The sequence below is a fragment of the Tympanuchus pallidicinctus genome, unplaced genomic scaffold (assembly GCF_026119805.1).
Source record: "Tympanuchus pallidicinctus isolate F22 unplaced genomic scaffold, pur_lepc_1.0 scaffold12, whole genome shotgun sequence".
NCBI classification, from domain to species: Eukaryota; Metazoa; Chordata; class Aves; order Galliformes; family Phasianidae; genus Tympanuchus; species Tympanuchus pallidicinctus.
Window position 1 is genome coordinate 11238763 of NW_026294637.1, and position 27520 is coordinate 11266282.

General features: G+C 39.0%; 1 protein-coding gene across 2 annotated transcripts; it reads left to right on the plus strand.

Moving 5' to 3' along the window:
• The first annotated feature begins 2140 nt into the window (after positions 1 to 2140).
• Positions 2141 to 27413, plus strand: SCG3 (secretogranin III). Of its 2 annotated transcripts, none has more exons than XM_052672153.1 (12): positions 2141 to 2420; positions 3016 to 3068; positions 3641 to 3686; positions 3769 to 3984; positions 4985 to 5127; positions 6263 to 6424; positions 6727 to 6904; positions 8736 to 8852; positions 19712 to 19795; positions 20405 to 20533; positions 22341 to 22409; positions 26480 to 27413. In XM_052672153.1, the coding sequence occupies exons 1-12, from the start codon at positions 2336 to 2338 to the stop codon at positions 26596 to 26598; spliced, it is 1401 nt and encodes a 466-aa protein (XP_052528113.1). In that variant the 5' UTR covers positions 2141 to 2335; the 3' UTR covers positions 26599 to 27413. The 2 variants fall into 2 exon arrangements, with proteins under 2 accessions (XP_052528113.1, XP_052528112.1); XM_052672152.1 differs by having other exon boundaries at positions 2142 to 2420; positions 22341 to 22421.
• Positions 27414 to 27520: the final 107 nt, after the last annotated feature.

Sequence of the window (27520 nt, forward strand, 5' to 3'; positions counted from 1 at the left end):
AAGCAGAAATGATTAGTGAGTGTCTCAAGTCTTAGGCTTGGCTTTGATGAAGGCAGGTTTGGAATTCCTTTCTCTACCCCACTGTCACTCTCAGCTGCTGCGGAGTTCTGCACTGGTTCTTGTTAGAGAGGCTCAGTGAAGCAGAAGGTGATTTAGCTCTAGGGAAATAACAGACATTGTAGAATTGGGAGATAACATTAAAAAAAATTCTACATTAGAGAAATAGAAACATTTATCTCATAAACAGAAGTGTATAATGTAAAACATGCATTGAGATGCATTTGGACATATCACTATAGACAAAAAGCCAAATGTAGACATATGACACAAATAGGTATATTTTTAACCAACGAGTTTTTTGCAGTATTATCATCAACTAGAGTTCCTTTTCTGACTTCATGTATTTACAGCTATCTTGATTGCTGTGTATTTAAAGTACATTTACTGCTTTGGTATTGCATGGTGACGTTTCTCTGAATGACTAAAGGTTTATGGTCCTGTAAATGGATGTGTATTTTCAATGTGTGGTGGGAAATGTTGGAAGTGGGATAGAAATAAATGTCAGAAAGAGTAAACGAAAATAAAGTACTTTTTTTTTTTTTTTTAACTCTTGAGACCATCTGATAGGCAATGAACTATTAAATTAATACAAAGCTGAGAGAGAAAGTCAAACCACATTAAAGTGAGAAATGATGTTTTCATTTTTCAGTTATTCAGGATTTCTGCTGATGTGTATAAACATGATTAAGATGGCAGAGTAAGAAGACACTACTTTCTTCTGGATTCTGCTTGTTTTCTGTGCTCCTAAAAGGAAGAAAAATAATCTGTTTAATGTAATAATTTTCCCTGTAAGTTGTCAGGCAATGTCTAGATTAGGCTTTTTAAAATTATTTTTATATACAACCATGCTTGAAATGTTTTTATCTAAAATTCCCTATGATTTCTAACTCTGGAACAGCTTCATAGATAGAAGCTATATTATAGTTGAGGATTGAAAGTTACTTTCTTTCCTCTATTGCTCATCAATTTAATGAAGCAATCCTGACATAACCTAGAGCATCAGATCTTGCCAGTATTTAATGTAAATATGGAAAGACAGGAGTATTAAGTATAGTGGTTGCTAGCAGGAAAAGAAAGAAATTGCAATGTTTTCTAGTTGTTGTTGTTTTTCTTTTTTTTCTTTTGTACAACTACTGGTCATTCTCCTAACCGTTGTTTTTCTCACCTTATACTATAATAATATCATAAGAGACTGAATGGTCTTGGATTCCAGTTATATGTGCACTGATCCCCTTCATGTCTTCACATAGCCAGTTTTAACTATTTTTTAGCAGTCACTGCACTAAATACTGTGGTACTCCGAGATTCCTCAGTTAAAATGTTTTCAGCTGACCCCTTTATGACTACAAAGTGAAAAGATCTTTTTTAAAGGAAGACTGCCGTTGTTTATCTTCCATGCTGGAAGCAGATCCTGCGGTTCTGAAAAGCACCGCTGTGATCCTTTGTTCTTCTGTAAAATGGGAAAATGTCTTCCCCAGGTCTCTGGGGATTTGCTGCTCCTCTGTGCCTCAGAGGGATACATTTTCATTTATGGAAATGTTCAAAATTAGCTTATGTGCTTATTGCCATCTGTTTTTTTAATTTTAAATTTGACAGAATTTATGTGCTACATTTAAACTTCTGATGTTGTCTTTGTAGTGAAGATTCATTGATGGCTGTGCGTTTTATTGCCGCTGAGCTCTTGGAAAGGGTTGGTATGTATGTGATTCCTTGGCCTTCAGCACAGGACCAGGTTTCCCTTTCATGCTTTGCAGCTCAGCATTTCCCGTTTGACACATCAAAACCTCCCCATCTCTGTGGCCCAGCTGATCGGGTTTGCCGGTGGCCTGTTCCGAAGCCTTCAACTGTTCAAAAGGTGGGCAGGCCACCCCACCCCACCCCATTCTCTGGCTCGCGTACCCCGGTGTTCGGCACGCCGCCCCACTCGGAAGCCTCCAACCCCGCGCCGGCAGCGGGCAGGGGCAGCCAGTGACTGCGGCTGCCGCCCCCCAAGCGCGTTGCAGGCCGCGCATGCTCCGCCGGCGCAGCCCTCCCCCGTCTCCTCCCCCGGCCGGGCGGGCTGCGGGGCGGCCTCCACCATTTCCGCGGGCGCGGGGCGAGGAGAAAGCGGGGCCGAGTTCTGCCGGAGCGGCTTCTGCGGCTTCAGCACCGCGGCGCTGGACAGCGCCCGGAGAGCGGCGGCTCCGCGGCGCTGAGCGGCGGCCGGGGCAGGGCGGTGCGGTGCGGTGCGGGCGGGACCCCAGCCGGGCTGGCCCCGGGGCTGGGCGGCTGCAGGATGCTCCTCAAGCTGGCGGTCACGCTGCAGGTGCTGTCGCTGTTGGCGAGCCGGGCGTACGGCTTCCCGAAGCCCGCGGGCAGAGGTAAGCCTCTTTGCGAACCCGTTGTCTCCGAGATGAGGAAAGTTTTGCGGGGTATCGGTGGAGGAAAGCAGAAACTTTCCCCTCGCCTGTCTAAAAGCGGTTAGATCCTAAGGAATATCTTTGGAGGCGCAAAGCAGTGTGTCGCTGGAGTTGCGGTGTGATACCGAAGCGAAGAGGTGAAGCGGCGTGGAGTTGAGGCGCTCTGCTCGCGGCGGTGCCCAGCTCGCCGTCCTCCCGACGCTCTGGATTATCAGATTTCTAAGCTCTTGCTTGTGCCAATCCGATTATTGCTATTTTAGTCAATCTCTTACTGCGTTCCTCCCCCAATTTCCTTATGTTTTCTCATCAGAAGGGGGTTACTGTGTTTCTGTTACCTCATTTTCAGAACCTCTCCCTCTGCTCCAATCAATCATGCTTTCTTTAAATGTTTGACTTTTATTATTCTTGCTCTCCAAGACATTTTTACGAGAACTTGCAGTTGGCATCGTATTTAACATACCAGGTTTCTTGTGAGAAAAGTAGAAAATCAAGAAAAACTGTGCTGCCTCCCTGTATTCATGTGCATCATGTAACTGAATATACTTGTTTATTCTAGATAAAGCTTTGCACAACAGGCAATTAAGCGTAGAAAGACCTTTGGAGGAACAGGTATGTAATATTAAAAATATTCTAATTGTTTTCTGTTGTTTGTATTCTCATAACCTTTTGAGCACTCAGATGAAATATGCATGAATATCCTGCTGCCTTAGCAAATGACAAACAAGTAGATTCATCAGTAAATACTGCTATATTTTAGGTACAAATGAGATTTTCAATAATTTTTGAGAATTTTAGGAAATAATAATATATACACACATATATATATAAAGCAGGTCATCAGCTCCTACAGCTCACATGTGGGGAACTCCCTTGTGTTCAAATGCTAGGGGAGCACACTCAGAGCTTGGGTTAAAAATGGAAAACATAACTGGTATTTGCCCTAAAGTTGAAAGTCTGTGCAGTCTCTTGCATTATCTGATTCTAGTCAGGGGCTGTGTTGGTACTGCTAAGAAATGCCGAGAGCTTAAATGTGTACAATGCATTAAGCCAAATTCATAGTAAGAATGAAGATCAGGCATTAAGGCTTTGGCTGCTATTGATAAAGTAAGATATCATACATTTTAGTCTATTTTACTCCTTCTGCCTGCTTTTAAATTTTTTTTTTTTTTTTTCAATATCAGATTGCTGAAGCTGAGGCAGACAAGAATAGGAAGATATCTCCCACAGGTAAAACACCTCTCTATCCTTTGTTGTTCTTCATAATGGTATTCAAAGAGGTGTAAGATTCCATGTTGTATGTATTTTCCAGAAAATAAGCCAGAGTTCAGGAATTATTCCTTTGTTGATGACTTGAACCTGCTAAAGTCAGTAGCAGAAAGAGAGAGGAATGAAAAAGAGAGGGAGTCAATTAGAAGCTCTTTGTACGAACAGCAATTGGCCATTGATGATGCAGACTCCACCAAGAACCGCAGGCTCGTGGATGACTACGACTCTACTAAAAGTGGGCTGGATTATAAATTCCAAGGTATTCTGTAAATCTTCAAGTAATTTTTGGTTAGATTTCTCTTGCAAACTGATTACAGTCAGAGATATTGTGTTTATCACTAACTATGAGTTCTATTCATTGCAGCAGTGAAATTGCAGTTATTTCCAGTTGTAGAAGCTTGTCATATTGCAATTTAGCTTTGAAACACAATACAAAAGAATTGCTACTGTTGATTATTACAGTCTTCTTCTGTGGAGGAAAATCCAAATGTAATTTACATTAAGTTTTTTAGAGCTTTAGATCTGATGGAGGGGGAAATGGGACGTATTTTTAAATGAAAATATAATTATTCTGGTTTGAAAGGGAAAACCACTGTTATATAGTGCTAAATTGTATACACTCATTACAAATGTTAAGTCTGTTAAATGATTCTCCTCAACATAGCTAAAAGCAGCTAGGGAAGGCCAAAGAAATGTGCCTTTACTATAGGAGTAGATAATTAACTTGTAGTTTAAGTGAGTCCTCTGAGAATTGGGAGAAGCATTTAGTTCAAGTGTTTTTAATTATATCAAGGTGTGCTAATCACAGGTCAAAGCTTACTCATCGCATTCACTTTCTCAGTGGTCATGATGATATTATTTTCCATAAGTAATGATTAAATGATTAAAATTTAACTTGCTTAAATCAAATAAGACTGTAATATGCTGCTTATTATGCATATTATTTGGTATCACTGGGTGAACAGTATTCTCTCATTCTTACAGATTTTCTTATGATTTGTTCCTGACTTTTTTTCTGTGCTCTTTCAAAAGAGCCAGTCTTAAAGGTACTTTCCAGCTGTACTAAATAGAACTGAACAACATTTCTTTAATACTGATGTAATGCATTGCAAAGTGTGTAGCAAAGAGTATTCCTAATGTGTTTTAATGAACATGGCTTTGTTCTGAAGAAGGAGAAAAAAATACAGGCAAACATTTTTGCAAGTCTAATCCAAATGAGTTAGGACAGTTAGCACACAGTTAAACTGTAATCCTTTTAGATGATCCAGATGGCCTTCATCAATTAGATGGCACTCCCTTGACTGCTGAAGACATTGTTCAAAAAATTGCTACAAGGATTTATGAGGAAAACGATAGAGGAGTGTTTGACAAGATCGTTTCCAAACTTCTCAATCTGGGGCTTGTAAGTGTCTTGTTCATGTTTCACGTTGTCTTGTGGGATGCTTTGGTGCTCTTTTAAAAAGACAGTTGGCACAAACTCTGTGTCCTGTGAACCTGAGAGAAAACTAATGAGGTTTAGACTCAAGGCAAGCTCTTTGACTATCTGGGCACATCAGTTTATGTCTGCAACATCACTGATATTCTTGGGTTGGCTTTGCAACACAATATGCCAAACTGCAGAATGTTTCTGATGAGGAGAAAATACCAGTTCTACTCCTGCCATATCCGCCCTAATGTTTTCCTTGTAATATCTCTTCTCATTATTTTCTATTACTTTTGGATATTTATGGAGAAAGGTCTGAGCTCATTCCTGCCCACCTACTAATTATTTCAATCAGTGGACATGTGACCATGCTGATTAGCTGAGGGTACATTTCTCATTGTTGCTGATTTGTACCAAGGCTAACTTTGACTTTAATTTCTGGATGTCTGTATGGTTTTAGCCACTGTGATATGGAATCCTTATATTTTAATCTACTTATATTTTCTTATACTTTCTGCATGAGATTTTGCAATCAGCTATTGCTGATTATTGATTACAAAGGAAGGCATTTAGGGACAGCTACATTAAAATGTTGTCTTTCAAGTGACAGCTGTTACAAAGCACAGAAAAAAAAACAATTTTGAAGATGACCTAGAAAGCTATTTGCATTTTTCCTTTCTATATTACCATATTCTGTTGTTGTTATTCAAAAATACATACTCAGTTGCAGAGCCCTGTATGTATATACTTTGGTATACTAAACAGGCAGTTCTTCAAGCTGGACTCCACTGCTCTAACTCCTACAGGGTTACGTTTTCCTCTTGGAGGCTGTACGTGTAGGTAGGAGTTTGTATGTATGTACATATATTCGATATGTGTTTGTATATGCATACATATAGATACGTTTACATATAGGCATATGTCCATGCCTTTATATTGCGTGTATGTATACACACATGTACAACAGAGAAGTTATTACACCTAATTTGGCTATGCTCAGCTTTGAAACAAACAGATTCAAAGCAACTTGTTTTAAAAGTTCGGGTTTTGTGTTGACCTTAATTCTAAGAAAACTGCCATGCTCTATAAGTGCTCTGCACAAATGTTTTAACAGATCACGGAGAGTCAGGCCTATACTCTGGAAGATGAAGTGGCAGAGGTTTTACAACAGCTAATTGCAAATGAAGCAAAGGATCGTGAGAATGAGCCTGAAGATTTTGATTACCCTCCAAGCAGAGCAGACAGTGATTCAAAGGAAAAGCAACAGGAAAAATTGGTAATTACTTAGCTAATAATTTGGACTCGCTCACCAAACAATACAAATTGTCCAACAGACTGCTTTGCTTTAGCCGATAAATAGCAGAATGTTCAGAAAGAAATAATATGAGACAAAAACAAATAGTGAATTACATTGAATTGTAAAGCTGAATCCCAAATTGAAATAAGTTTGAGGAAAAAAATCTCATTTTCACCTGGGAAAAGTCAGTATATAATTATGATGCTATTCATTACTCCATTAACTCTATCACTTAAAGCAACGTGCTTACAGATTTATTTATTTTTATGTGTGTTGTGGAGACATCAAGCAAATCTGATCAGGATAGTTTCATCAATGGGGAAATTGATGATACCCTAGATAACACATGGTCATCATCTAATATCTTGGAGAGAAGAAATGAGCTGCCTTCTGAAGATGATTTTGAAGACCTCCAGTACTTTCCAAACTTCTATGCACTATTAAAAAGTCTTAATTCAGGTGAGTTTGTCATGTGTTTACAGTCATATCTGGGGAAAAACTAGGAAACTGAGTGTAGTGGAAATGCTACGTAAACAGTTTGATCCAATGATTGAACCCCTGGTGGAAAAGCAGAGCCAACCCAGGGGAACTCAGGTGCATGCAATTCAGTGCACCTGAATGACTGGAAGGGGTGCAGCCAGGATTCACCCCTTCCTGCACCACATTTAAGGGTTGTCATTAGAAGCAAGAGCCTTTCGCTGGAAATCCCTGCCTACCTAAGATAAGCAGATCTTTTCCTTCATTTCTGCATCTGTGGCAGCTGTATCTGGGCTCATTCTCATCTGCTGTCACTAAAGACTTTGCCGCCCCAGTATTAGCATCCCATTGGAGCGCTTAGATTTCCTGTTTTCTCCTGTACTTCTACCCTGTATTATCCACGACTCCCCTAGTTGCAAGAGACCACATTATTAAAAATGTTCTCTAAGTTACATACCAGAAACTCATTTTGTATGGCAGAACACTGGGAGCAATAGTACTCAAACTGCATGACAAGATACCTGTCTATTCCATCCTGTCTTGAGACACACGATTCAGGAATCCTAAACTCTTTCAATTCTTGTAATGGCATGATGAAAAACTGGAAAACTGTCTTCTCCTTTGATCTTTCCTGTAATGCCCTTGTCTTCTATGCCAACAGAAATACAAGCAAGTCAGGGTAGAATTCTTGCAGTCATGCTACCAGTAAATAAGTCTGAGCCTCCCAGCCTTTTCACAAACCACAGGTTTGATGTTTATTGCAATGAAAGCTCTGCATGTCTCTTCATATTCCGGTGCTAGGCATTATTGCCTTCCAATTAGTGCAGGCAAGATTGTGGCACTGTGCCACAGTCGCTTTGTCAGCATGCTCCACCACACACCAGCCCTTACTCTCTTAGCCAGCATACCTTCGGCGCAGTCAGCAGCAATTTATTCTGTAGATCCTTTGTCCTGCAGGAGCCTTAGTCTTTCCTGAGACTGTCCCTATAAACGCTTGAATGGAGAAGTAGAATGAAAAACCCAAAGGCATATTTTGCTGAAATCCAGTCTAGAAACCTCATATTCTCCTTGTTCTTTTTATTTTCTCTTAGTAGTTTTGCATGCTTTTCCTTCCCCTTTTTCTATTCTCAAAGCGGAAAGGCATGTTGAGTTTAAAAGGACTAAAAGAACTGGATTCCACTGACTACACATCTCTGCCTTGTCTCCTGCTTTATCCTATTCACATGCCAACTTTTAACAAGCTGGAGGTGAGGAGATTCAGTTGCAATCTACAGACTTGTGTTAAATTGCAGAGACCAATATGAAGACCTGTTCAGTAGCTCTCCAATGAAATTGGTCCTCTGCCAAGTCTGAGAGTATGTTTCTGACTATCGCTGGCTAACAGAGCACCTGGCTCTGTTGGATCTTTCAGTGACAACCTAAGATGCAGAAGCTGCTTGTATAACAATGTGTTGGGAGAGTGTTATGCTGCTAATGCAGAAATGGCAGTAATGTTGCTCAACAGATGCAGTAGAAACAGAAAGCTAAGAATCTATGATCACGAGGATAGTCAGAAATAGTATGTTCAATAAACATCAATTTTTATCATGTAAAAAGTTGTTTATGTCCTATTCTGAAGTCACAGTCTTCCAAACATATAATATTACCTGTTTTCCCAGTGCCTTGGTCATGATCTTGTGCACTGTCATTTGAGATGTTTGCTAGCGAACCAAAAGATCTCTGAACTGTTTGTGATACAGAGCCAGACCAGTCTAAGTAGCCTTTATCTGCCCACCTGCTTTCTGAACGACTTCTGCTTTATTCCCTCATGCAGAAACAGAGACAAAAGAGAAAGAGACTTTAATAACCATCATGAAAACCCTGATTGATTTTGTGAAGATGATGGTTAAATATGGAACAATCACACCAGAAGAAGGAGTTTCCTATCTGGGTGAGAGTACATACTTTTTGCAACAGCGTTATTAATGCTATGTTCTTACTCTACCCACAATAATTATATTGTCATCTTCCTTGCTCTTATGATTGTTGTTTCAGATTTATTCATTTAAAATGTTAAAGCTCTACTTCTGAATGATTGACCAGATTGTACCAAGTAAAACTCCCTCCATGTGTGGAAAGCATCTTGGCATAGGAGGAGCTTTCCTGGATCTGATAGGGTCTGTGGTTAAGCAGACTTTATAGAATTGTTGTAATTTCCTAAAGAGAAATTTTGGAATAGCCTGTGGTTTGTTTTTTCATTGTTTTTTTTTCTCACCAACCTCTCTTTCTGGCTTCTACAAACGCCTATAGTGACTGTTGGTAGCCTTTCTAGTTAAAGAAGCAGAGCTACAGAAGAAGGGCACATCTGCAGAAGCTCTGTACAACCCTTTTATTTTTCTAAGGTATTCCTGTTCTGGGTTAGCCTGATAAATTTTTTGTTTACATCAAGGCAATTTCAAAGCTTAATAAATCAGCCTGTCACAGCAGTAGGGACTGGCAATGATCTTTCATGACTTCTGTAGGCTTGTTTCATATCGATGGTTGCAGATGCAGGATTGTTTGATGTTACTCTAACTGAATGGATTGATTAGCAATTGGCTGCAACATATGCAGTGATTCATGATTCACGTTCAGTGCAAGGATGTATCTCCCTCTAAAGAATTCAAGTTTTTCTTCATTTTTTTGAGAAGTCCTTGAATTTTGGAAGATTTGGACATTTTATTCTACAGTTCATTTCTTTATTTCTCTGCCTACCTGTATGCTTAAGGAAAGTGGCACATAATTAAATGCTTGATTACAAGTGACGTCAATCTATAAAGGAAGACAACATAACTTGAGTAGATATTGCTCTCACTGATAGTGTTGTGCAAGACTTTAGTAGGTTAAATTCATTCCTGATGTATCAGGATAATGGCATTACACTGGGGAAGTATTTTTGCCTGCTGGATATTTATTCACTTTAGCTTTGCTCTGGGTAAATGAATACTGTAACAGTGGAATCAAATTGCTGCGATAACATAATACAGAAGGTGGGGATTAGTTTAAGAATTTGAGAGATCTGACTTAGTCTAGATTTAAAGCAAGGCTATCAACTGATGTAGACAGATGCTGGCTTGCAAATTAGTGATTTAAAGAGAGGTGGATTTTGTACTCCATCAAAGCAACTTACTGTAGAGGAAAAAGCTTTCTCGTAGGTCTCAAGTTGCTTCTGTGGTATTCTTTGCTTTCAACTTGATGTTGAGAAACGACTTTGACCTTCATTTATTGAGTTAATATTCTCAAATATTCATGAGAAGAAAACACAGAAGGAATTTAGCTTCTTGCAGGATCTACAAGCATTTCAGCATTTTATTACCCTTATTTATCTACAGTTTCCAATATAATACACCTAGTAGTACTTGTATATGTACTGTGTTGCTCAGTGCAGTCTAGGTTATGGGAGTGATGCTCTGCTATGTTCATCTGCAGCAGATGAAGGAATTAGCATGAATATCTGACAGGGAGAATAAGTAATTGCCAAAAGTTGGCAGCTGTTATTTGCTCCTTCAGTCCGAAATTAGTTATCAGATCCCATGTTAGTTGGCAGAAAATAACTACTGTTTCTGGGCGAGTGGAAGTACACTCTCAGTTACATTACAGTAGGAAACTGCCTGAATTACATTTCCTCACTCTATGGGTGAAGCCATGCATAAGCTCAGTCCCAGAATTATATATCAAGTCCCAGGCTTTTGTTCCTTTTACATGAGAACAGTGAATTTGAATGCATATACCAGTAACAGCTGGTTTGAGATTTGGGAACCACAGCATTATGTCATCATCATTGTATCCTACTCTACAGGGAAAATATTTTGCTGCTGCAGTGGATGATGTTACTAGGTTTAGCTTCAAGTTACAAAGGGTCTAGCTGCAATGTGGTTCACAAGAAAAACATGCAAGCACTCATACAAATGTAAGGGAAAGGAAGCTGATGTTTTAATATACACACTCAGTATCATGTAATACATATTTAAAAGCTTTCCAAATGCTAAATATAGCCAAAGAGCAGAAACCAAAGTATTAATTTATATGAAATGAGAAAAAATACTACTTGTCTTTTACAGCGTGTATTCAGAAAGTATAGCTCTGGGAGTATTAAAGAGAGACTGTAACAAGCAGACATAAACTGTACATTCAGCCAAATTGCATCACACATTTGTTAACTGCCCTGCTGATGGCATAATGCTGATGCCTTCTATCACTTTCTTAAGTTTGGGTGATATATTTTGATATACTGGGAGCAAAGTCTGTGGAATGAAAGCCCCATGATACGTTTTTACTCTATTCAGAGGGTTTCATAAATCTTTCTAGAAAGCCTGTCTTCCCTCTGAAGATTGAAATCTGCTTCACAATCTTTTTGCATTAATAAGAACGGGCAAACACAGTTGGTTCTGAAGTTATAAGGTCATATGACATGGGATCACAGTTACACCGGTAGCCTGTAGATTACACCCAATCGATTTATTTATGCTTGGGCTGCTTCTCAGCATCGAGAAAACACTGCCCAAGCAGCTGAATCCTTCTAGTTTGCCCCAACCTGCTGGATGGACAGGATATTGCTGCACAGGTTGAGAGGATGTCAGTTACTGAAACAATGATTGTTGTTGGCAAGGGTGCAGGGAGTGAATGGACTGAAAGAAGTGAAATCTCTCCACGTAATGACCAGCAGAAAGCAGCAAGAAGCTCTCAGGGAAGTTGACTGATAGCATAAATTATTTCACTATTTATGGTGTTCATGCTGTTACTTTTGTATAAATGGCTGATGCTGAATTTCCCGTGCGGAACTGAGAAGATCTATATCCTTCATGGTGCTGAGTGCCTTGAGGGAAAAGGCAATGCTGTTCAAGCCAAGAGGAAAACTCTCTTTGATTTCAGTAGAGCAGAGTAAGAAATGCACTGCAAGCATACTTACACTGTTAGAATATTATTTTGTGAATAATATGGCACATTCCTTTGTTTTTGTACTCTGTACTAGTGTCATGGTGGAGCTTCACTCCTAGCTTTCCTATCAGAATTATACCCGGACAGATAAGTGTTAATGAAATGCTCCATCTACACTGCAGAGAGAAGAGGAACTTTGTGTGCTGAGTTTTCCTTCATGCCAGGCTGTTTTGTGGCTGATTTTAAAAATGAAGTTGTAGCAGTCCACTACCCTCCTAGTAAAAGCTCCATTTATTCTAAATGCATCAAGTAAACTAGTTTTGTAATACACTAATGTTAATAACATTGTTGTCAGCTTTGAAACAGAAACAAATGTTTTCTGCCGATTTGTTTAGATACATCTGTAAATCATCTCCCACTGATCAGACCAAAATAGTGAGTGAACTTTAGAACTATTGTAGGAAATATTAGACCCTGGTAAATCAAAACAAAAGTACATCTTTCAGACATGACAGACAGATTCTTGAGAGGCACCAGTGGGTATGTATGAATTCTTTTTACACAGTACAGTGATTACATTGTGCTGCTGTACACTGTTTACAAGGTTTGCTGCAAATTTATCCACTGCCACCCCATTCCAATTGAAAGTTTTATTACCCAATGAACTGTTACCCTAGAAATGTAAATCAGCTGTGTGCAACCTTTTATTCTTGTGTGGAGTTCTCATTTATTTACTAGTGCATGTAGCACAAACTGTTGCCCTTGGTACTTTATGGTCTCACAGGCATGTCGAGGCTTCACTGTGATATTGTATATAATGAATATTTTATTGCATCTTATGATTGATGTTGGCCATTTTTGGTTGGATTTTTTTCCAATTTCTAAATCTACAACTGAAAAATATTGTGGGAAGAAAATTAAGTTTAAGCATTCTGAAAATTTGCTGTTTCTGAGGGGAGATTCCACTTCTCACCTCCTTGTTTAGCTTAGTATAGCCACAGTGTGCACCACATGGACCACAGCAAACTGGTTTGGGAGCAAAATCCCCTTTAATTAGGTTGGGAAGTGCTGCAGCTCATCAGTACGCAGTGTTTGAGTCACAGCCGCCTCCTTCCCTAGACCAAAGCCACCTCTTGTCTGCCTCCCCTGAGCTCTGATTCACTGTCAGGAGCCATTCTCTCCCCCGCCACTGAGTAGGAGATTGTGTTGGTTAGAAATGGACGTGGACAGATGTCTCTGTTTACCTCTTCTACCCATTTTTCCATGGGCAATTGAAAAGAAGAGTACAATGAAGAGGACACACTAGTGCCAGAGAGAAGGCTCAGTGGTGAGCTGTTGCCTGGGTATACATGCACTCATTAGTTTGGTCCTTTTTTAAAGATACTGTTGGGATATTTTTCCATAGGCATACTCCCTTTCAGCCAGGCTGAGGCTGCGTGACAAAATTCTAAGGGAAATAGAAGAGACAGACAGTCCCCATGTTGATTTAACATGCCCCTGCCCCTCTGTGCTGAGGTGCATGGAATAGCTGTTGTGTCTCGCATTCATGCCTGGTACCTTTCACAGCTTCATCTCTGAGAAAGGCACAGCTCCTCAGTTTCCCCAGCATAGAGCAGTGCACAGCAGACACATTCTGGACTTTTCCTGGGAGATGGGAGTATTCATTTCAGTACTGTGACTAATCCCTGAAGTTCTCATCAGCACAGATGCTCCAGGCCAAAGGTCTGATCCTGATATTTGTTTAATTGGGCAAGATCAGGCACTGAGCCAAGAGTATGAGGCAAAGAGCAGATCTGTGGCATCATCCCTCCCCTACTCAGTCTCCAAAAGCAAATGCTTCCTGATACAGAGTGTGTGATTTTGAAAGGGGTGAAAGAAGGTAGGGCTATTCCAGTGCCAGAGGGTGCACTTGATATATGGACAGTGTCAGGTGGAATTTCTGTTCTTTCCTTCAATTTGACATGGAAGATGAAGTGCAGGTCCATGCATAATCTTACTTTCTTCCTTTTTTTTCTTCCTTTTTTTGTAATATCGTTTTTCTCAAAGACCTTTGTTCATACCGTAAGCTTTCTTTGTGAGCATTTAAACCCCTAATTTATTGTCTTTATCTGAATTTCCCTTTGGTGGTTTTCCTTGCCCAGTATGACTTTATCATATGATTACCCATACACAACTACTAGTGGGAGTCGTTTAATTTCAGGTAGCTCTTTTCTCTGCTATTTATTTTGTGACGCACTGAAGTGACAGATTTCAGCACACTGTACTGTTCCTAGAAAAATCAAGGACATCACATATCTGAGAAACAGAAATCAGGGGCACCTCAGGTGAGGGCAGTGGGCCAAATACTGAGCAGCAGCAGTGGTAATATAAAGTATACATGAATAGTTGAACCCAAGATGAATGCAGAAAGAGTGTGCAAAGGTCTCTGAAAAGACTGGAATCTAGCAAGTATGTTGACCACAGACACCGTTCCAGCTGTAAAGCTTTTCTTTCTGTAGCTTCATCCCATGCCTCATCCATATCTTTCCTGTGCTACTGCTGCATTTACACAAAAGCATGAACGATTTTCTGGCCCCTGTTGTTTTGGTCATCTCCTGTTTTCCCTCATTCAGACTACATAGAGAAAAAAAAAAAAAAAGGACATCTATGATATGCAAAGTCTGCTAACCTCAGAGTTACTAATAGATGGGACCACTAGTCACTATAGTAAGTTACTGTGGGCATTACTTAAGCAGGACAACATACATGATAGCAGAGACTTTCCAATATCCAAGGGATATAAATTTTCTCAGCCACTTTTTTGAGGGATATTCAGTAGTTTTAATATTACTGATTTTTTTTTCTCCCACTGCATTGCATGACTATCAAATCATGTGTAAAAGTCTGCGAACCAAAAATAGTATATTATGGTTCATTTCTTTTCTTAATCAATACTCACACTTTAAATCTGCAATTGGTTCCTGGGAATATTTTGCAGCTTCTTTTGTTTCTCTTTACTGTCTCCGCTGTTCTTCTCCAGCTTTGTTAGAAATCATGGTTTCCTGGTGATGTCTGTTAACAAGTGTATCACCCAGTTTCTAAAGAAAAGAGGTTGAAGCTTTGTTTTTTTTCTTACTGTATTTAATATCTACATTTTAAAAATTAATTTCTGCATTTACTATCTCTCTGACAGCTGATCATTGAGACCTTAAGTTATGATTTGAGATGATTATATGTGAGTATGGTGAATAAGTTGCCACTGAACTTCTGAAATTAAACTCCAGCCCACTCCTGCAATGCAGACATCTGTGAGCTGCTGTAGTCACAAGCCATGATGTTTATAAAGTGCGTGACATCAAAGCATTTAAGGAGGGTGCACAGGTCTCGTGGCGATCTCAGATGGGGAAAGGATTAAGGAAGGACTGTACCACAGAGCTCTAGCAGACCTGAAGTAGCGTAAAGGAAATGCCTCTAGAATCCTGAAGAGAGAAATCTGAGAAATGGTCTGTAAAGTAGGGAAATAAATGAGGACAATTAAGAAGACTTGGCCAGAGCTTTGTTCACCTCAAAACTTCCCTATCTATATTGTGCTTCATTGTTTAAATTGCCTTTCATCTGATTTTCAAGTGATACTGCTGCTGTTTTATTTCTAATCACTCCAACCATCTTCCTGTAACCCATTTACAAGTGATGCTGTTACCTGAGGATTGTCATCTGGCATGTTGTTCCTTAAGGCACACCATTGTGACAAATCAAACGGAAAGATTCAAGACGAAAATGCCGTATCTTGACATGTAAGGCATGAAGCTGGAAAAGAACAGGAGGTTTGCAAGACAAATTTATAGGGTTTGATATATGATTGTCTTTCTGTGCTTCTTAGCAATTCTGTAAGGAGCCATCATGGCATATGTAAATATATTGATCAAATGAACCGTAGGCCTCATCCAGTGCAGCTCCACAATTTTCTGACTAGGCATGAGATGGATTAAGACAGGAGATGATTGAAGGTTGGATTGCTTTTTGCTACAGTAGTGGTAATCCGCCGGATATTGACAGTACCAACACTCACATATGGTAAAAGGGGAATTTGGACCCAGAATTAAGCTGGTATGCTATTTGCCATGGAACAGTCAGAAGCAGACACTGATATCCTGAGTTTCGTCACTGCTGAAAAAAGGCAGACTCTCAAGGATCACATACTGTAGGAGACAGAATTGATGCCTGAAATATGTGCATCTCATATATAAGCAGTCATCAGCACAAAGCTTTCCATCTGAAGCTGCTGCAGTGTGTGAACTCATCAAGTAAACTCATTTTGCAGCTATCGTTAAGATTGATCTTGGGTTCCACCGCCATCCTTTTTGGCCCTTTAATAAATACAGCCTTTTAGCAGGCCTTTCTGTGCAAGTCTAATGACTTGAAATCTCAGCATCAGTCAGTTTGACAAGGATAGAATGTGAAACTGCCTCCTGGGCACAAGAAAATTATGCAGATAAAAAGTCTCTGCTGGAAAATTACCAGTAGTCCAGAAAACACCATGAATCTGTCTGCAGAGAGGAGTCTGTGTCAGTGTTCCATTACCAATTCCATTAAATACTCAAATGGTAATACTCAGAAACTAGTACATCAATTTCTGTCTCTCTAATGAGGAAAAAAATCATTTAATTTGTACTATTTTTTTTCCATAAAGTATCTTTTTCAACAGGTTTGAAGGGTGTTGTCACAATACATTCTCCCAGAGTAAAAGTAAAGTTAAGCGTTCTGTTTTTATGTGATCCAGATTTTTTGGATCCCCCCCTTGAAAAACTTCAGCACAGAGCTTTGAAAGCGCTGGGTATTTGCATTTTCAGATTCAGCCGAGGAGATCAGTCGGCATGCAGTGCCTCCAGAAACTGGGCCTCAGCTGCCTCACGGTGCCTCCCCAGAATAGGAGCCCTCGTGAAAAATGGATGCTTGAGTGAGTCACTTGAGATCAAAGCAGCAGGCAGAAAGGGAGGTGAGGCGGAAACCAGATCTTTGACTGCTGCTGTCTGGTTCCAGTGATGAGATGATCTGCTCCTCGGAAGGCCAGCCGCCGCAGCCGTGACCTATTTACTGACGTAGTTTGCTTCCATTAGCTCCGTTGTTATTGTTCTGTTGTTTTAATTAGTGCCATCTCAAGTAAGTGGCTGGCTCTATAGAAAGGTCATTACCTTTCTGAACTTTTACTCTGTAAAAATTACGTTGCTACGGAGATGATACCAGAAAATTAATCAGTCGGTTCCTGTTAGGACTCCAGACACTGCATTCAGTTGCTTAGCTGCTGGCCAGGCACATCTTGGCTCAGAAGATGACTCACACCATTAGTGGAACTGAGAGCAAACACTGTTCAGCCATGGCCGAGCCCCATATGATAAGTACAAACACATTTTGGAGCAATACCAGCTGTAAAAGACACTAATTCTAAAGGGGAAAAATAGGAATGCATCCTCTTCAAGAAGAATTGGGATTATCTGGTAAAATTTTCTTAATTATATATGTAGATCTCCATAAACATGAACAGGCTTACAGAGAGAACACTGTTACACAGGAAATACAGCTGTGTGATCTTGAGATTGAGGTTGGCGTGCCATCCAGCTAGTAGGAAGCTTCAATATTTCTCCTATAAAACGTAGTCCTCATTAAAAGGCTGTTCATATAAACCTGCCCATACCTTTGCTGTTAACATGAAACTTTGTAAATATAATACTTTTGTTATCATATTCAGTCCAGCTTCAGTTACAAAGCTTGGACAATTAGTGCTGTATTACACTTCATACACAGATGTAGCTGTTCAAGGGATGTGGCTGGAACACAATGCATATTGCCATCTTACTGTACGTGACAAGACAGTCCTGTATATTAGCAGTCATATGTTGAACTAAAACAAGATTGTTAGCCAGATCAAAAAGCACAGGGAAACTGTAGAATTTCTGGTGGGGTCTGTAGGAGTAATCAAATCATTCCCTTCAGAAGTACCTCTTGGATGTGGACACCATAGCCCATCAATCATCAAACTATCATTATGCAGATATTTGAAGACATGTAAGTGGGTTATAAATCCTTGTAGTAGAGCCTCGCTGTGACTTTAGTTGTGGAAAGTGGTTCTTTTTTTCCTGCTAATACAGGTTTAATGCATCAGCACCCAAATGTGACTACCCTGGGGACAGAGCCCAACAGGCATTCACAAATCAGTGTGCTTACATATGTGTGCCATTTTAAACATTTGAATACTCCTTCATATTTTAACATCTATTTGTAAGCCTAATTTACTAGATTTTGCCTGATTTGATAGATTTTGCTGGACATATATGCAGTTGCATGAATTAGTGGAGAATAATGTATTCATTTGGATTTAGAAAGGGCTTTTTAGTGAATATATTTACAAGATGAATACCAGGTTAATGTTCTGCCTTCATTAAGATGTTTTAATGAAGCACAATGTTCTTAGCTATGTAATCTTACCCTAAAAGCTGTGCTTTTTGCAACAGAGAAATCTTTATATTCCTGCCAGAATATTAGTATGGTACTGATTCAAGTTGATAAATAGAATCTTAAGTTCAGCTGAAAGAAATGTTTACAGCCTTTACAATAAGTTCTGGATCCAGTGATAGTAAGGCATCAGTGCCACCACTGTAACACCAGTTTGTTTTTTCTCTTTATCACCGTGTCTGAGGCAGTTTGTAACCCTGCCCAGACCTGCTTAGGTCATAAGACAAGGTCACAAATCAGATTAAAATAGTTTTCACATGCACACACACAAAAAACCAAACAAACAAAGAAAACCACCACCAATCCAATGTGATGTAGAATTGACAGGTTGCAATTGGGCAGCTTGCCTGCAAAAACTGCTTACATTTCAGTTTTATGTAAACAACAAAACATAGATGATGCAGGCAGACAGGATTATGTTGTTTCTCATCAAATGCCAGGCAGAACTGCTCATGGTGAGCTGCCATGAGAACTGTGCTTGCTGAGGAAACAAATCCTTACATTTCAGTGCTGAGCAATGTCTGATAGAAAACCCATTTCTAGCTGATGGATAAAATGGTTGGCCCAATACATAAGGCAATCTAAAATATTTACTACCCCTGTAATATCTATTCTGTTACCACATCTAATACTGAATACTTCAGCCACTTACATAAAGGGAATATTGACTGAGAAAATATGACAGGTTGTGAGGTTATCCATACTGTGGATATTTATTGTGTTGCATAGGCATTTGATTATTGCATCTGAAAAATACATTTTGATGGAAAAGTGCTTTTACTTGAGTTCAGCCCTAAAACTAGCCTAGAAAAGTATTTACTAGATTTTAGGTGATTTTAGGTTTTTAGATTTGCTAAATTTTGGTTGTATACGTGGCCACTGCCATCCACTGGGTTTTCACTTAAATGCTTAACCTCGGGAACTCTGAAAATCAGTTCAGTTTAAGCATTTATTTGATCTAAATATCATTTTAAACCTCTTATTAGAGATGCAGTATGGGAGAATAGGAGAATATTATGCTAGCAGGATGAGCTACATATTTCACAGTCTGGGTGCTAAGCTCTTTCATTGCTTTTACCTGAGAAAATTGCTCACAGACATTGCTATATACATTTTGTGACTGATGTGATTTGAAAGGTAACTCATATCCACACTTTTACTCTATTTATGCATACTGGCCATATTTGGTACTCCTATTGTCATGGTTTAGTACTTTTCCTCACTAAATATTAATCAAGATTTAGTGTCAGCTCTGCATTAATTCATCGGAGAACAGAATGAAGACTGTTCTTATGGAGTTCTGCTCACCATTCAAACTGGTGTAGTAGAGAACATAGTATAGTTTCTGTATCATATCTGATGAAAAATGACTGGAGTTTGGTTTCCTTTTGCCTTCATTTCTAGAAAACTTAGATACAATGATAGCTGTGCAGACAAAGAAGAAACTCGAGAATCCTTCCACTAAAAGCAAACCAAAGCAACCAGCAGGTACTAATTCTATAATTTTCTCTCCTGAAAAATTGCTGTTTAACAACACCTTGTTTAATCCATTCAGTTAAAAACTGGTAAATTACATCAGAATATAGACTGTTAATTAGAGATATTGTCTCTCAAGGGCCTGTAGCCACAGTGTTGATGTCTAAATAAAAAGAAGAGAAGAATTTTTGCTGAATTGTTCACTTTGGGAAGTACATTCACATGAACTCCCTTTTCTTCAGTGAAGTCCAAATGTTACTCATACAAAAACAAGCCATACGATGCTTTTAAAGAGTCAGGTAAAAAAAAAATTCTTTGTCAACTTTGGATCTGGTGAATGACAAATTTTCTTTTTTTTTCTGCACAAAGAATGTGCCTTCATGAACTACATATTATTGTATTTTAATTGCCTGTATTCAGCTGCTTTTTTAAGAGCAGACACAGACATTCCAGAGGGATGGGGTAGATTTGATCTTTAGAAACTGATTTGAGATGGTGTCCAATAGATTTATTCCTCAATCACCAGTCATAATGTTTTACTTCCTAGAGATCATACTGACATAATGTAGAAATGCTTTTGGAATGTAGGATACAAAGTGAATCTTATTTTTGTTTTCTTAGACAAGAGTAGTGAAGAAGCAGACAGTACGAAGGAAGAAGCAGCTAAAATGGAGAAGGAATATGAAATCTCAAAGGATTCCACAAAAAATGAAGAACAAAACCCAGCAGGAAACAGTGAAGAGCCCAGAGGTACAAAATAGCCATTGTTTTTGCTATACGTGCCTGAAGTGATTAGAATCTTTTCTTATCTTTGGTATTACTTTTCCATTAAAAATATATTCAGTTTCTGTGGCATCCAGCACAGCTCTCAAATACCTACATACTTTTTTTGTGTCTCTCTCAGCTTGTCGTAGAAAAAATCTTTAGAAGTGGTTTGTGTGTAAGCTTATAAGAAAAGAGGTCGTTCATTCTATGTCTGTGTGTGGATGAAGGGCTTACTGAGGGAAGGTGAAGTTGGAGAAATTAGTTTGGCAAGTACAGAGTGTAGCTTCAAACTCAGCCGTATCTTTTGACAGGGTGGGTTCCATAGTCTGGATGCACTTCCAGAGTAAGCTCTTGCTTATGTACTCAAAAACCTTCATGAGAAACTTATTGACCAGACTTGGAGGGCTTCCTTAAGAAGGGAAGTACAGAGAGGAGAACTTGTGAAGGAGGTGTGTATGTTAGGGCAGAGGCCTTTCAGTGGGTTCTTATTGCTAAGTATCCAGCATCAAGATTTATTTTTGTTTTTAAACAAACAAAAGAACAGTGTAACCTGCTTTGAACTGCTCCTTTCATGGTTTGCATGTTTCCACTGCAAGTTGTTCAGTGACGAATCACAGTTCTCAAGGCTACAGATTATTGTCCACGTTGCATGGTTCCACCCCATGGGCAGTGTAAACTTACAAATTATTAGCCAGTCACGGATGGTAGAAAACATTTTTTCTGACAGTGGTGAAGATGAGCAGAAGAGAAAAATATCTGAAGGTGGCAGTCCAATTTCACAGTAAAGAGAAATTGTCTCAGTACCCATGGGAAGTGATAAATAACATGTTTACCTTGTCTATCGAAGATTTATCTGTGCGGTTTGGTTCAGGTTATTTTATTTTACCTTCAGAAAAAAAAATCCAGCCTTTTTAGACATTGAAGTTAAATCAATATTTGGTTCTTTGTCTCACGCAATATTCTATGCTCTTTCATAGAATAACTTCTATAAAACTAGCTCTGCACTCTCAGCTCAAATTTTGCAGTCTATCTGGTACTGTACCCCGTTACTAACGGTGTAACTTTCTACAGGTTAATCACAGTAGGTTTTTTCCCTGACGAATGTTAGAGCATTACATCAATACAGCTCCAGCCAAGTTAAGAATTCAAAATCCATTAGCTGGAATATTTCCTTAGGGGCTTTATTAGGTAATCCTGGAACTAATTCTATCGTGTGCGCTTTCTGGTCCAAAAATAGCCATACTTTAAAATTTTGGCTATAAAAAGGACTTATGATCATTTTAATGCTTTTAGTGCTTCCTTTCTCTCAGCAGGTGTAAGTAGCTGTATTTCAGCTTGTCTTTCCAAAACATTCAGTGTTATATCCCTGATATGCTGTTAATACTGATGAATGAAGATTTCTGACACTTTGTATACAAGCAGACAGTCAATGCTTTCAGTCTTATTAAATCAACCCCTACTGTCTTAACAGCTTCATTTTTGCTGAACAGTTGTTATGATCCAAAAGATAAAGCTTGCCTACAATTCTCATACATGATAGCTGGGGATGCCGCCAAAACTTATGCATAGAGATAGGAAAAAAACAGACCTGATTCTACGTTTGTTAGTGACTAATTTTGGCCAGATAAAACCCCGTAGCATCTGCAGGAATTCTCAGTGACTAAGGACTCAGCTTTTAAACAGAAACTAAGAATAGTTTTAATCTGCCTTTGCTGTAACCACCTTCACTCAGTTAAACAGGGTGCATCAATCATTGAAGTAAGTGCTTAATTTCTCTTATCCTTTCCTCTAGGAAAAGCTGAGGCATATTTGGAAGCAATCAAGAAGAACATAGAATGGCTAAAAAAGCACAACAAACAAGGTAACAAAGAAGGTATGAAGTAAAATGCAGCATGTACATTGCAAAACATATAACTTAAATTGTATAACTTAGCACCGTATTACCAGTTAAATAATAGTAACATAAAACTGCATGTCTGCTGCAGTGATAGAGGGTTACCTTATGAGTTAACTCATAACATGACCTGTATTATTTATATCAATAAATGAAAATAGCAGACTAAGGCAAACTCTTGGAAACTGTCTTGAACTGCCATTGCCCGCAAAAAGTACAGTGACTAATCTGGAAGGTATTCACGTACCACCCAGATAGATACTGCTGTCTACCTGTCACCAGCCGACAGTACGTTAATTACATCGTTTCATTTGTTAGTTCAACATATCTTTTAATTAAGACTTTGTACAGGAGATAAACATCTGTTTAAATGGCTGCATATGTCTAGAAAAGCTTGGTGCATCTGGCTAGCACTGTGTGTGCCATCACAAATAGCAGTGAGATTTGATTTATAATTGTGAATTAAATAGTTAAAATACAAACCTATGTCACTAGCATTGTATTACATTGGATTGCAGCCCAAATCTAAGCTAATGACCTGTGTCTCTCACATGCAAAGCTGTGTAGAAGGGGAGCACTGGCTGAAGCAGCTGCACAGGGTCTGCTCACCAGCTGCTCCACCATTTGACTCTTCCTCGGAGATATGGCTGTGTGAGAGCTGGAGGGAGGAGTCCAACAGCAGCAGGATTTCTAGCTTATTTTTCACAGGCCCTTATTTATCTATATCATGTTTTCCCTCAAGATCCTTTGTGAAACCAGCCTCTTACCCTCTCTTTCTGCTGTTGCCGGGATTTCTGCTGTCACCCGCTCTGTAAGTGACAGTTCCTAGCTAAGGGATCCATCCCTCGGGTATGAGTGGAGCCTGGTGAAAAAAATCCTTCATGTGCCAGCCGAGCAGAAGGGGATCTGAGATAAGATTAGCCCTGGGTAATCTAGCCTCCCCCTCTGTGAGCCATAGTGTATATAAATCACATTTCAGAGACAAGGGCATGCCTACAGCCCAGCACATTCATTTTCCTATACAGAAACTCTGTTCTAGGAGGGACTTTTTCTTTCAAGGCTACAGTTATTTTTTCCCATCTTAAAACCATTTCCACACAATGGCAACAACTACAGTTGTGCTTTTTTGCTCAAGATTTCCTGCCGCTTCAAATATATATGTCTGTTTTAAAAAAATGATAATATAATTATCAGCTCTCAGTCACACGTCATTATTTCTCTGTATCACACGTACTGACAGGGCAGCCCCTAACCACTGCTCGTCAGTTTCCTTTCATCTCGTGCTGCTGCAGCCTGAAAATGGCTGTGCAGATCGATAGCGTTTTATCTGCTTGGAAATGATGTTAATACTTCCAGAAAATGGATCCATTGGGTTAGTGCTGAATGCATGGCTTTCTGTGTAAATGGATTTTCATCTACAGTAAAATATCTCTACTGTCCTCTGGCAATGGAAATGAGCCTTAAAGTGAGTGTAAGTTATGGCCAAATCAGAAAACACTCCTTAGTCTTCCCATACATCATAGTTATTGTATTTTTTCCATAATTGTCATTTTTGTAAAATGCTAATTCAGTTCTCCTGCAGTGATGATAAGGGAAGTACAGTCAGTGCATGCATTGTTGTGTTCCTTCAATACAAGATTAGGTGTTATTTATGTGCCCATCAATCACTTCTCTACTACATCTAGCATCTGGGAGCTGGCAGGAGAATGATTTACAAAGTAATTCATGTATTAAAAGAGCCACGCTTCTCTATTTTACGCATGGATTGTTTTACTCCCTGCATATATTTAAAGAGGTTTCGGTTTTTTTCAGGCAAGTAGACCATTACATGAATTTCAGTGGAAGTTAGAATTCATTCAATGACTGATGACCTTAGGAAACATTTATTTGCAGTTTCCCAGTTTGAAAACATCAGCTGTCTCATTAGAAGTCAAGTTATCTTCAGTGACCTGGCTGCATGAAAGAGAAATGTGCCACAGGCCCAAATTTTGGCCTGTCTTTTGCATCCAGAGTTTGTCTGCATATACAGACAGAACAGAACCCTGTCCCTCTGATGCTCTGGGTCTGTCCTTACTGTCTCCCAGAGCTAGCTTGACCTGTGAAACCTGTGCTCTTTAAAGCGCAGCTCCGCGCTGGTGTGGAAATAACATCTCTCCCAGCGCTGGGTGTGGGCCGCTGTGTGTGCTGTTACGTGGTTGTCTCCAAAGAGCGCAGCTGTGGCTCAGCTCACACGTGCAAATAGCACGATGGGGTTTTTCACAGAATACTGGGGGAGTTCCACCACACTAAGAGTCGCCATGGGAATAAAAGTAAACTCTGCAATTCATTGCAGGATGCGCAGCAAACGGCTGGATTTGAATGTGCAAATAAGACCTCACTTTATATACTGTAGCCGTTTCAACAACTCAGTGTAATGCTGCAGCTGTTGTTATTTATCTAATGACTTGCACAAATTAATAGCCTGTAAATAAGTGTTAGAAATTAACAGACTTAAAAAAAAAAAATCAGATTAAATTGCCATGAAATACACAAATTAGCCAGAATTTGGTATCTTAATGGTTGCAATCTCATGCAGATTGTATTTGAAATTCAACCTTCGTATATCTCTTTAATGATGGAGTTGTTAATACTACTATAGAAAAAAAAAAGCCTAGGAATTGTAATGTGGGTAATTTGGATGTTATATTTAATTTAGTATTTGTCATTCTATTCATTTCCATTCCACAATTCCATGGTGCTTTTTACTGTCTCATTTTATCAACCTGGATCAAATCTCACAACCTTGTTCCTAAATTGCTATTTCATGCCATATTACTGAGATAAGATGAAGTCACAAATTAGTTAAATTTTCTTAAGCCCATAACAAAGTGAAAGTGAAATCCTGGCCTCAGTACAGCAAATGGCGAAATTCCTGCTAGCTCAGATATGGAGAAGATACCCCTGAAGCAGTGGGGAGCTTTGAATGTGTTTTCTGAATTAGTCACTTGTAATTGCCTTATGGTGTTTTTAAAAAGACCACAAGCATAAATTCACTTATTTAATATTTTTCTACTTGTACACGTTCTTGGCCACTTAGCTATAAAAAGTCAGAAAAATAATGTTCTGTTTTGATTACAACATTGAGTTTGAAAGCAAGTCCTTCCATGTATTGCTATACGGTGAAATGCATTGGGTTGCATTACAAAATCAGTACTAACATAATATATACTGAAATATTCAGGATGAATCTGGTTTTGTGAAAGATATTAATTCATTTAACTTGGTATAAAGCCCTAAGACATCAATGTTTTCCAGACTACTAAGTTGTGATTCTAACAAATGAAGCTTTATATTCTGTTCACGGGAAACAGGGATGTTTTCTACCATAGGAAAACACATTTGATGTATAGGTGATGAATCATGCTGCACAGATGCAACCATCTATCAGAAAAGCAGAAAGAATTTTCCTGTGCGGTACTGCAGATTGACATACAGACTCTCTAAGACTTCTTTGACAGTAACACTGTCGTAAAGTCTACTCTGCAATACTTTTCAAATCAGGATGGTATATTCTGTATCGATGTAAATATTTATGTTGCTGCCATTTAGTTTGAGGCAGTTAATTTCCTGAGTTTTCTAAAAAGCCCATATTTGGTGCAGGTGTCTGCAATAAGTGAGGATTTTACTGGAAACAGTCCGTGTAATACTTCTGATTTGAATCCATGACAACTGTGAAAATAATAGAGCTTTAACACCAGCTTTCACATGCACACTGGAGCACCAGAGCTCTGAATCAGAAAATATTCTTACTTGGGCATTTACCATCAAACAAGCAAGAGCAAGAGATGACTATTACTCTTGAGTAGTAAAACCGCCAAGAGGTGGAAGAAGACTTTGTGTGGGTGGTTCTCTTTTTTCCTGCTTCACAAGTTGTGCTTGTGGTGAATTCCCTTTGCGTTAGATAAGTGCCTTTGTGGGACTGACTTTGCAATGGCACTGTTCTTAAGTGGAGCAATATTATGGGTATAACATTGTGTAAATTAACTCTTATTTTTCAGATTATGATCTTTCAAAGCTGAGAGATTTCATTGATCAGCAAGCAGATGCATATGTGGACAAGGGCATCCTGGACAAGGAAGAAGCGGATGTAATTAAGCGCATATATGGCAGCCTGTAGAAAGCTGGTGGCTGCCCACCATGTAGAAAACTAGCGTAGCTTTCCCCCATCCCAGCTCAATGACTTATGGTCTGTTGTTTTGAAGGTATCATTAGAAATTCCTTTACATTGTACTGATAACTTTTTAGGAAAGGAGAGCTATAGTGCTCTGTACACTGACTGCATACTGTATTTTCCTACACTCGCAAATCAAATCTAAACACCAACTCCTGACACCGACTTTCTATTTGACAGGGTAAATATTTACGTAACGCTCTCTTTGATTTGTGTTTGGTTTACTTGGTAGATAAGCCTACCATTTCTGATGGAGAAGTCTTTTAATGCTACACCTTTTTGCTCTCATTCCCTAGCTTTCTATAGATGCAACTATGTAAAGGGCATTATTAGGAAATAGTTCATAGATCTTTAAATAAAATATTTGAAAATAATTTACCTATTAAAGTTTTTATCAATCTTAATATTTCACATCCAGAGATCTTGTTTTAAAATCCTAATAGCATGTCTTTTGTTGACTTTTTTTGTTTCTTTTGTGTAGTATTCTCTAACTTGGAGCACAGTGTCATGAGCTAATGGACTCATCTCTGACCCTACAACTGCCTTTCTTTTTAAAGAGCTCCGTTCTCCCCAGTGGCTTCATTCAGCATGTGTTAAAGTTCTCTTTAGTGCACCATTTTGTCACTTTGCATGCATTAGCTGGATTCCTATGTCAGTAGTCTGATAACAAGTGTAAATAACCATTACTTTCTTATTTTAAAAAAAAAAAAAAGGAAAGCAATTAAAGCCATTTTGCAGGGAAGTAGTTTGCAACTGGAGGTGCTTTTAGAAACATGAGCCCTGCTTTTCTGAAGGACTGGATGAACCCATGAGATCTCAGCATCTCTGAATATCAAGTCCACGGTCTGCTTACTGACTTGGCTCTGTT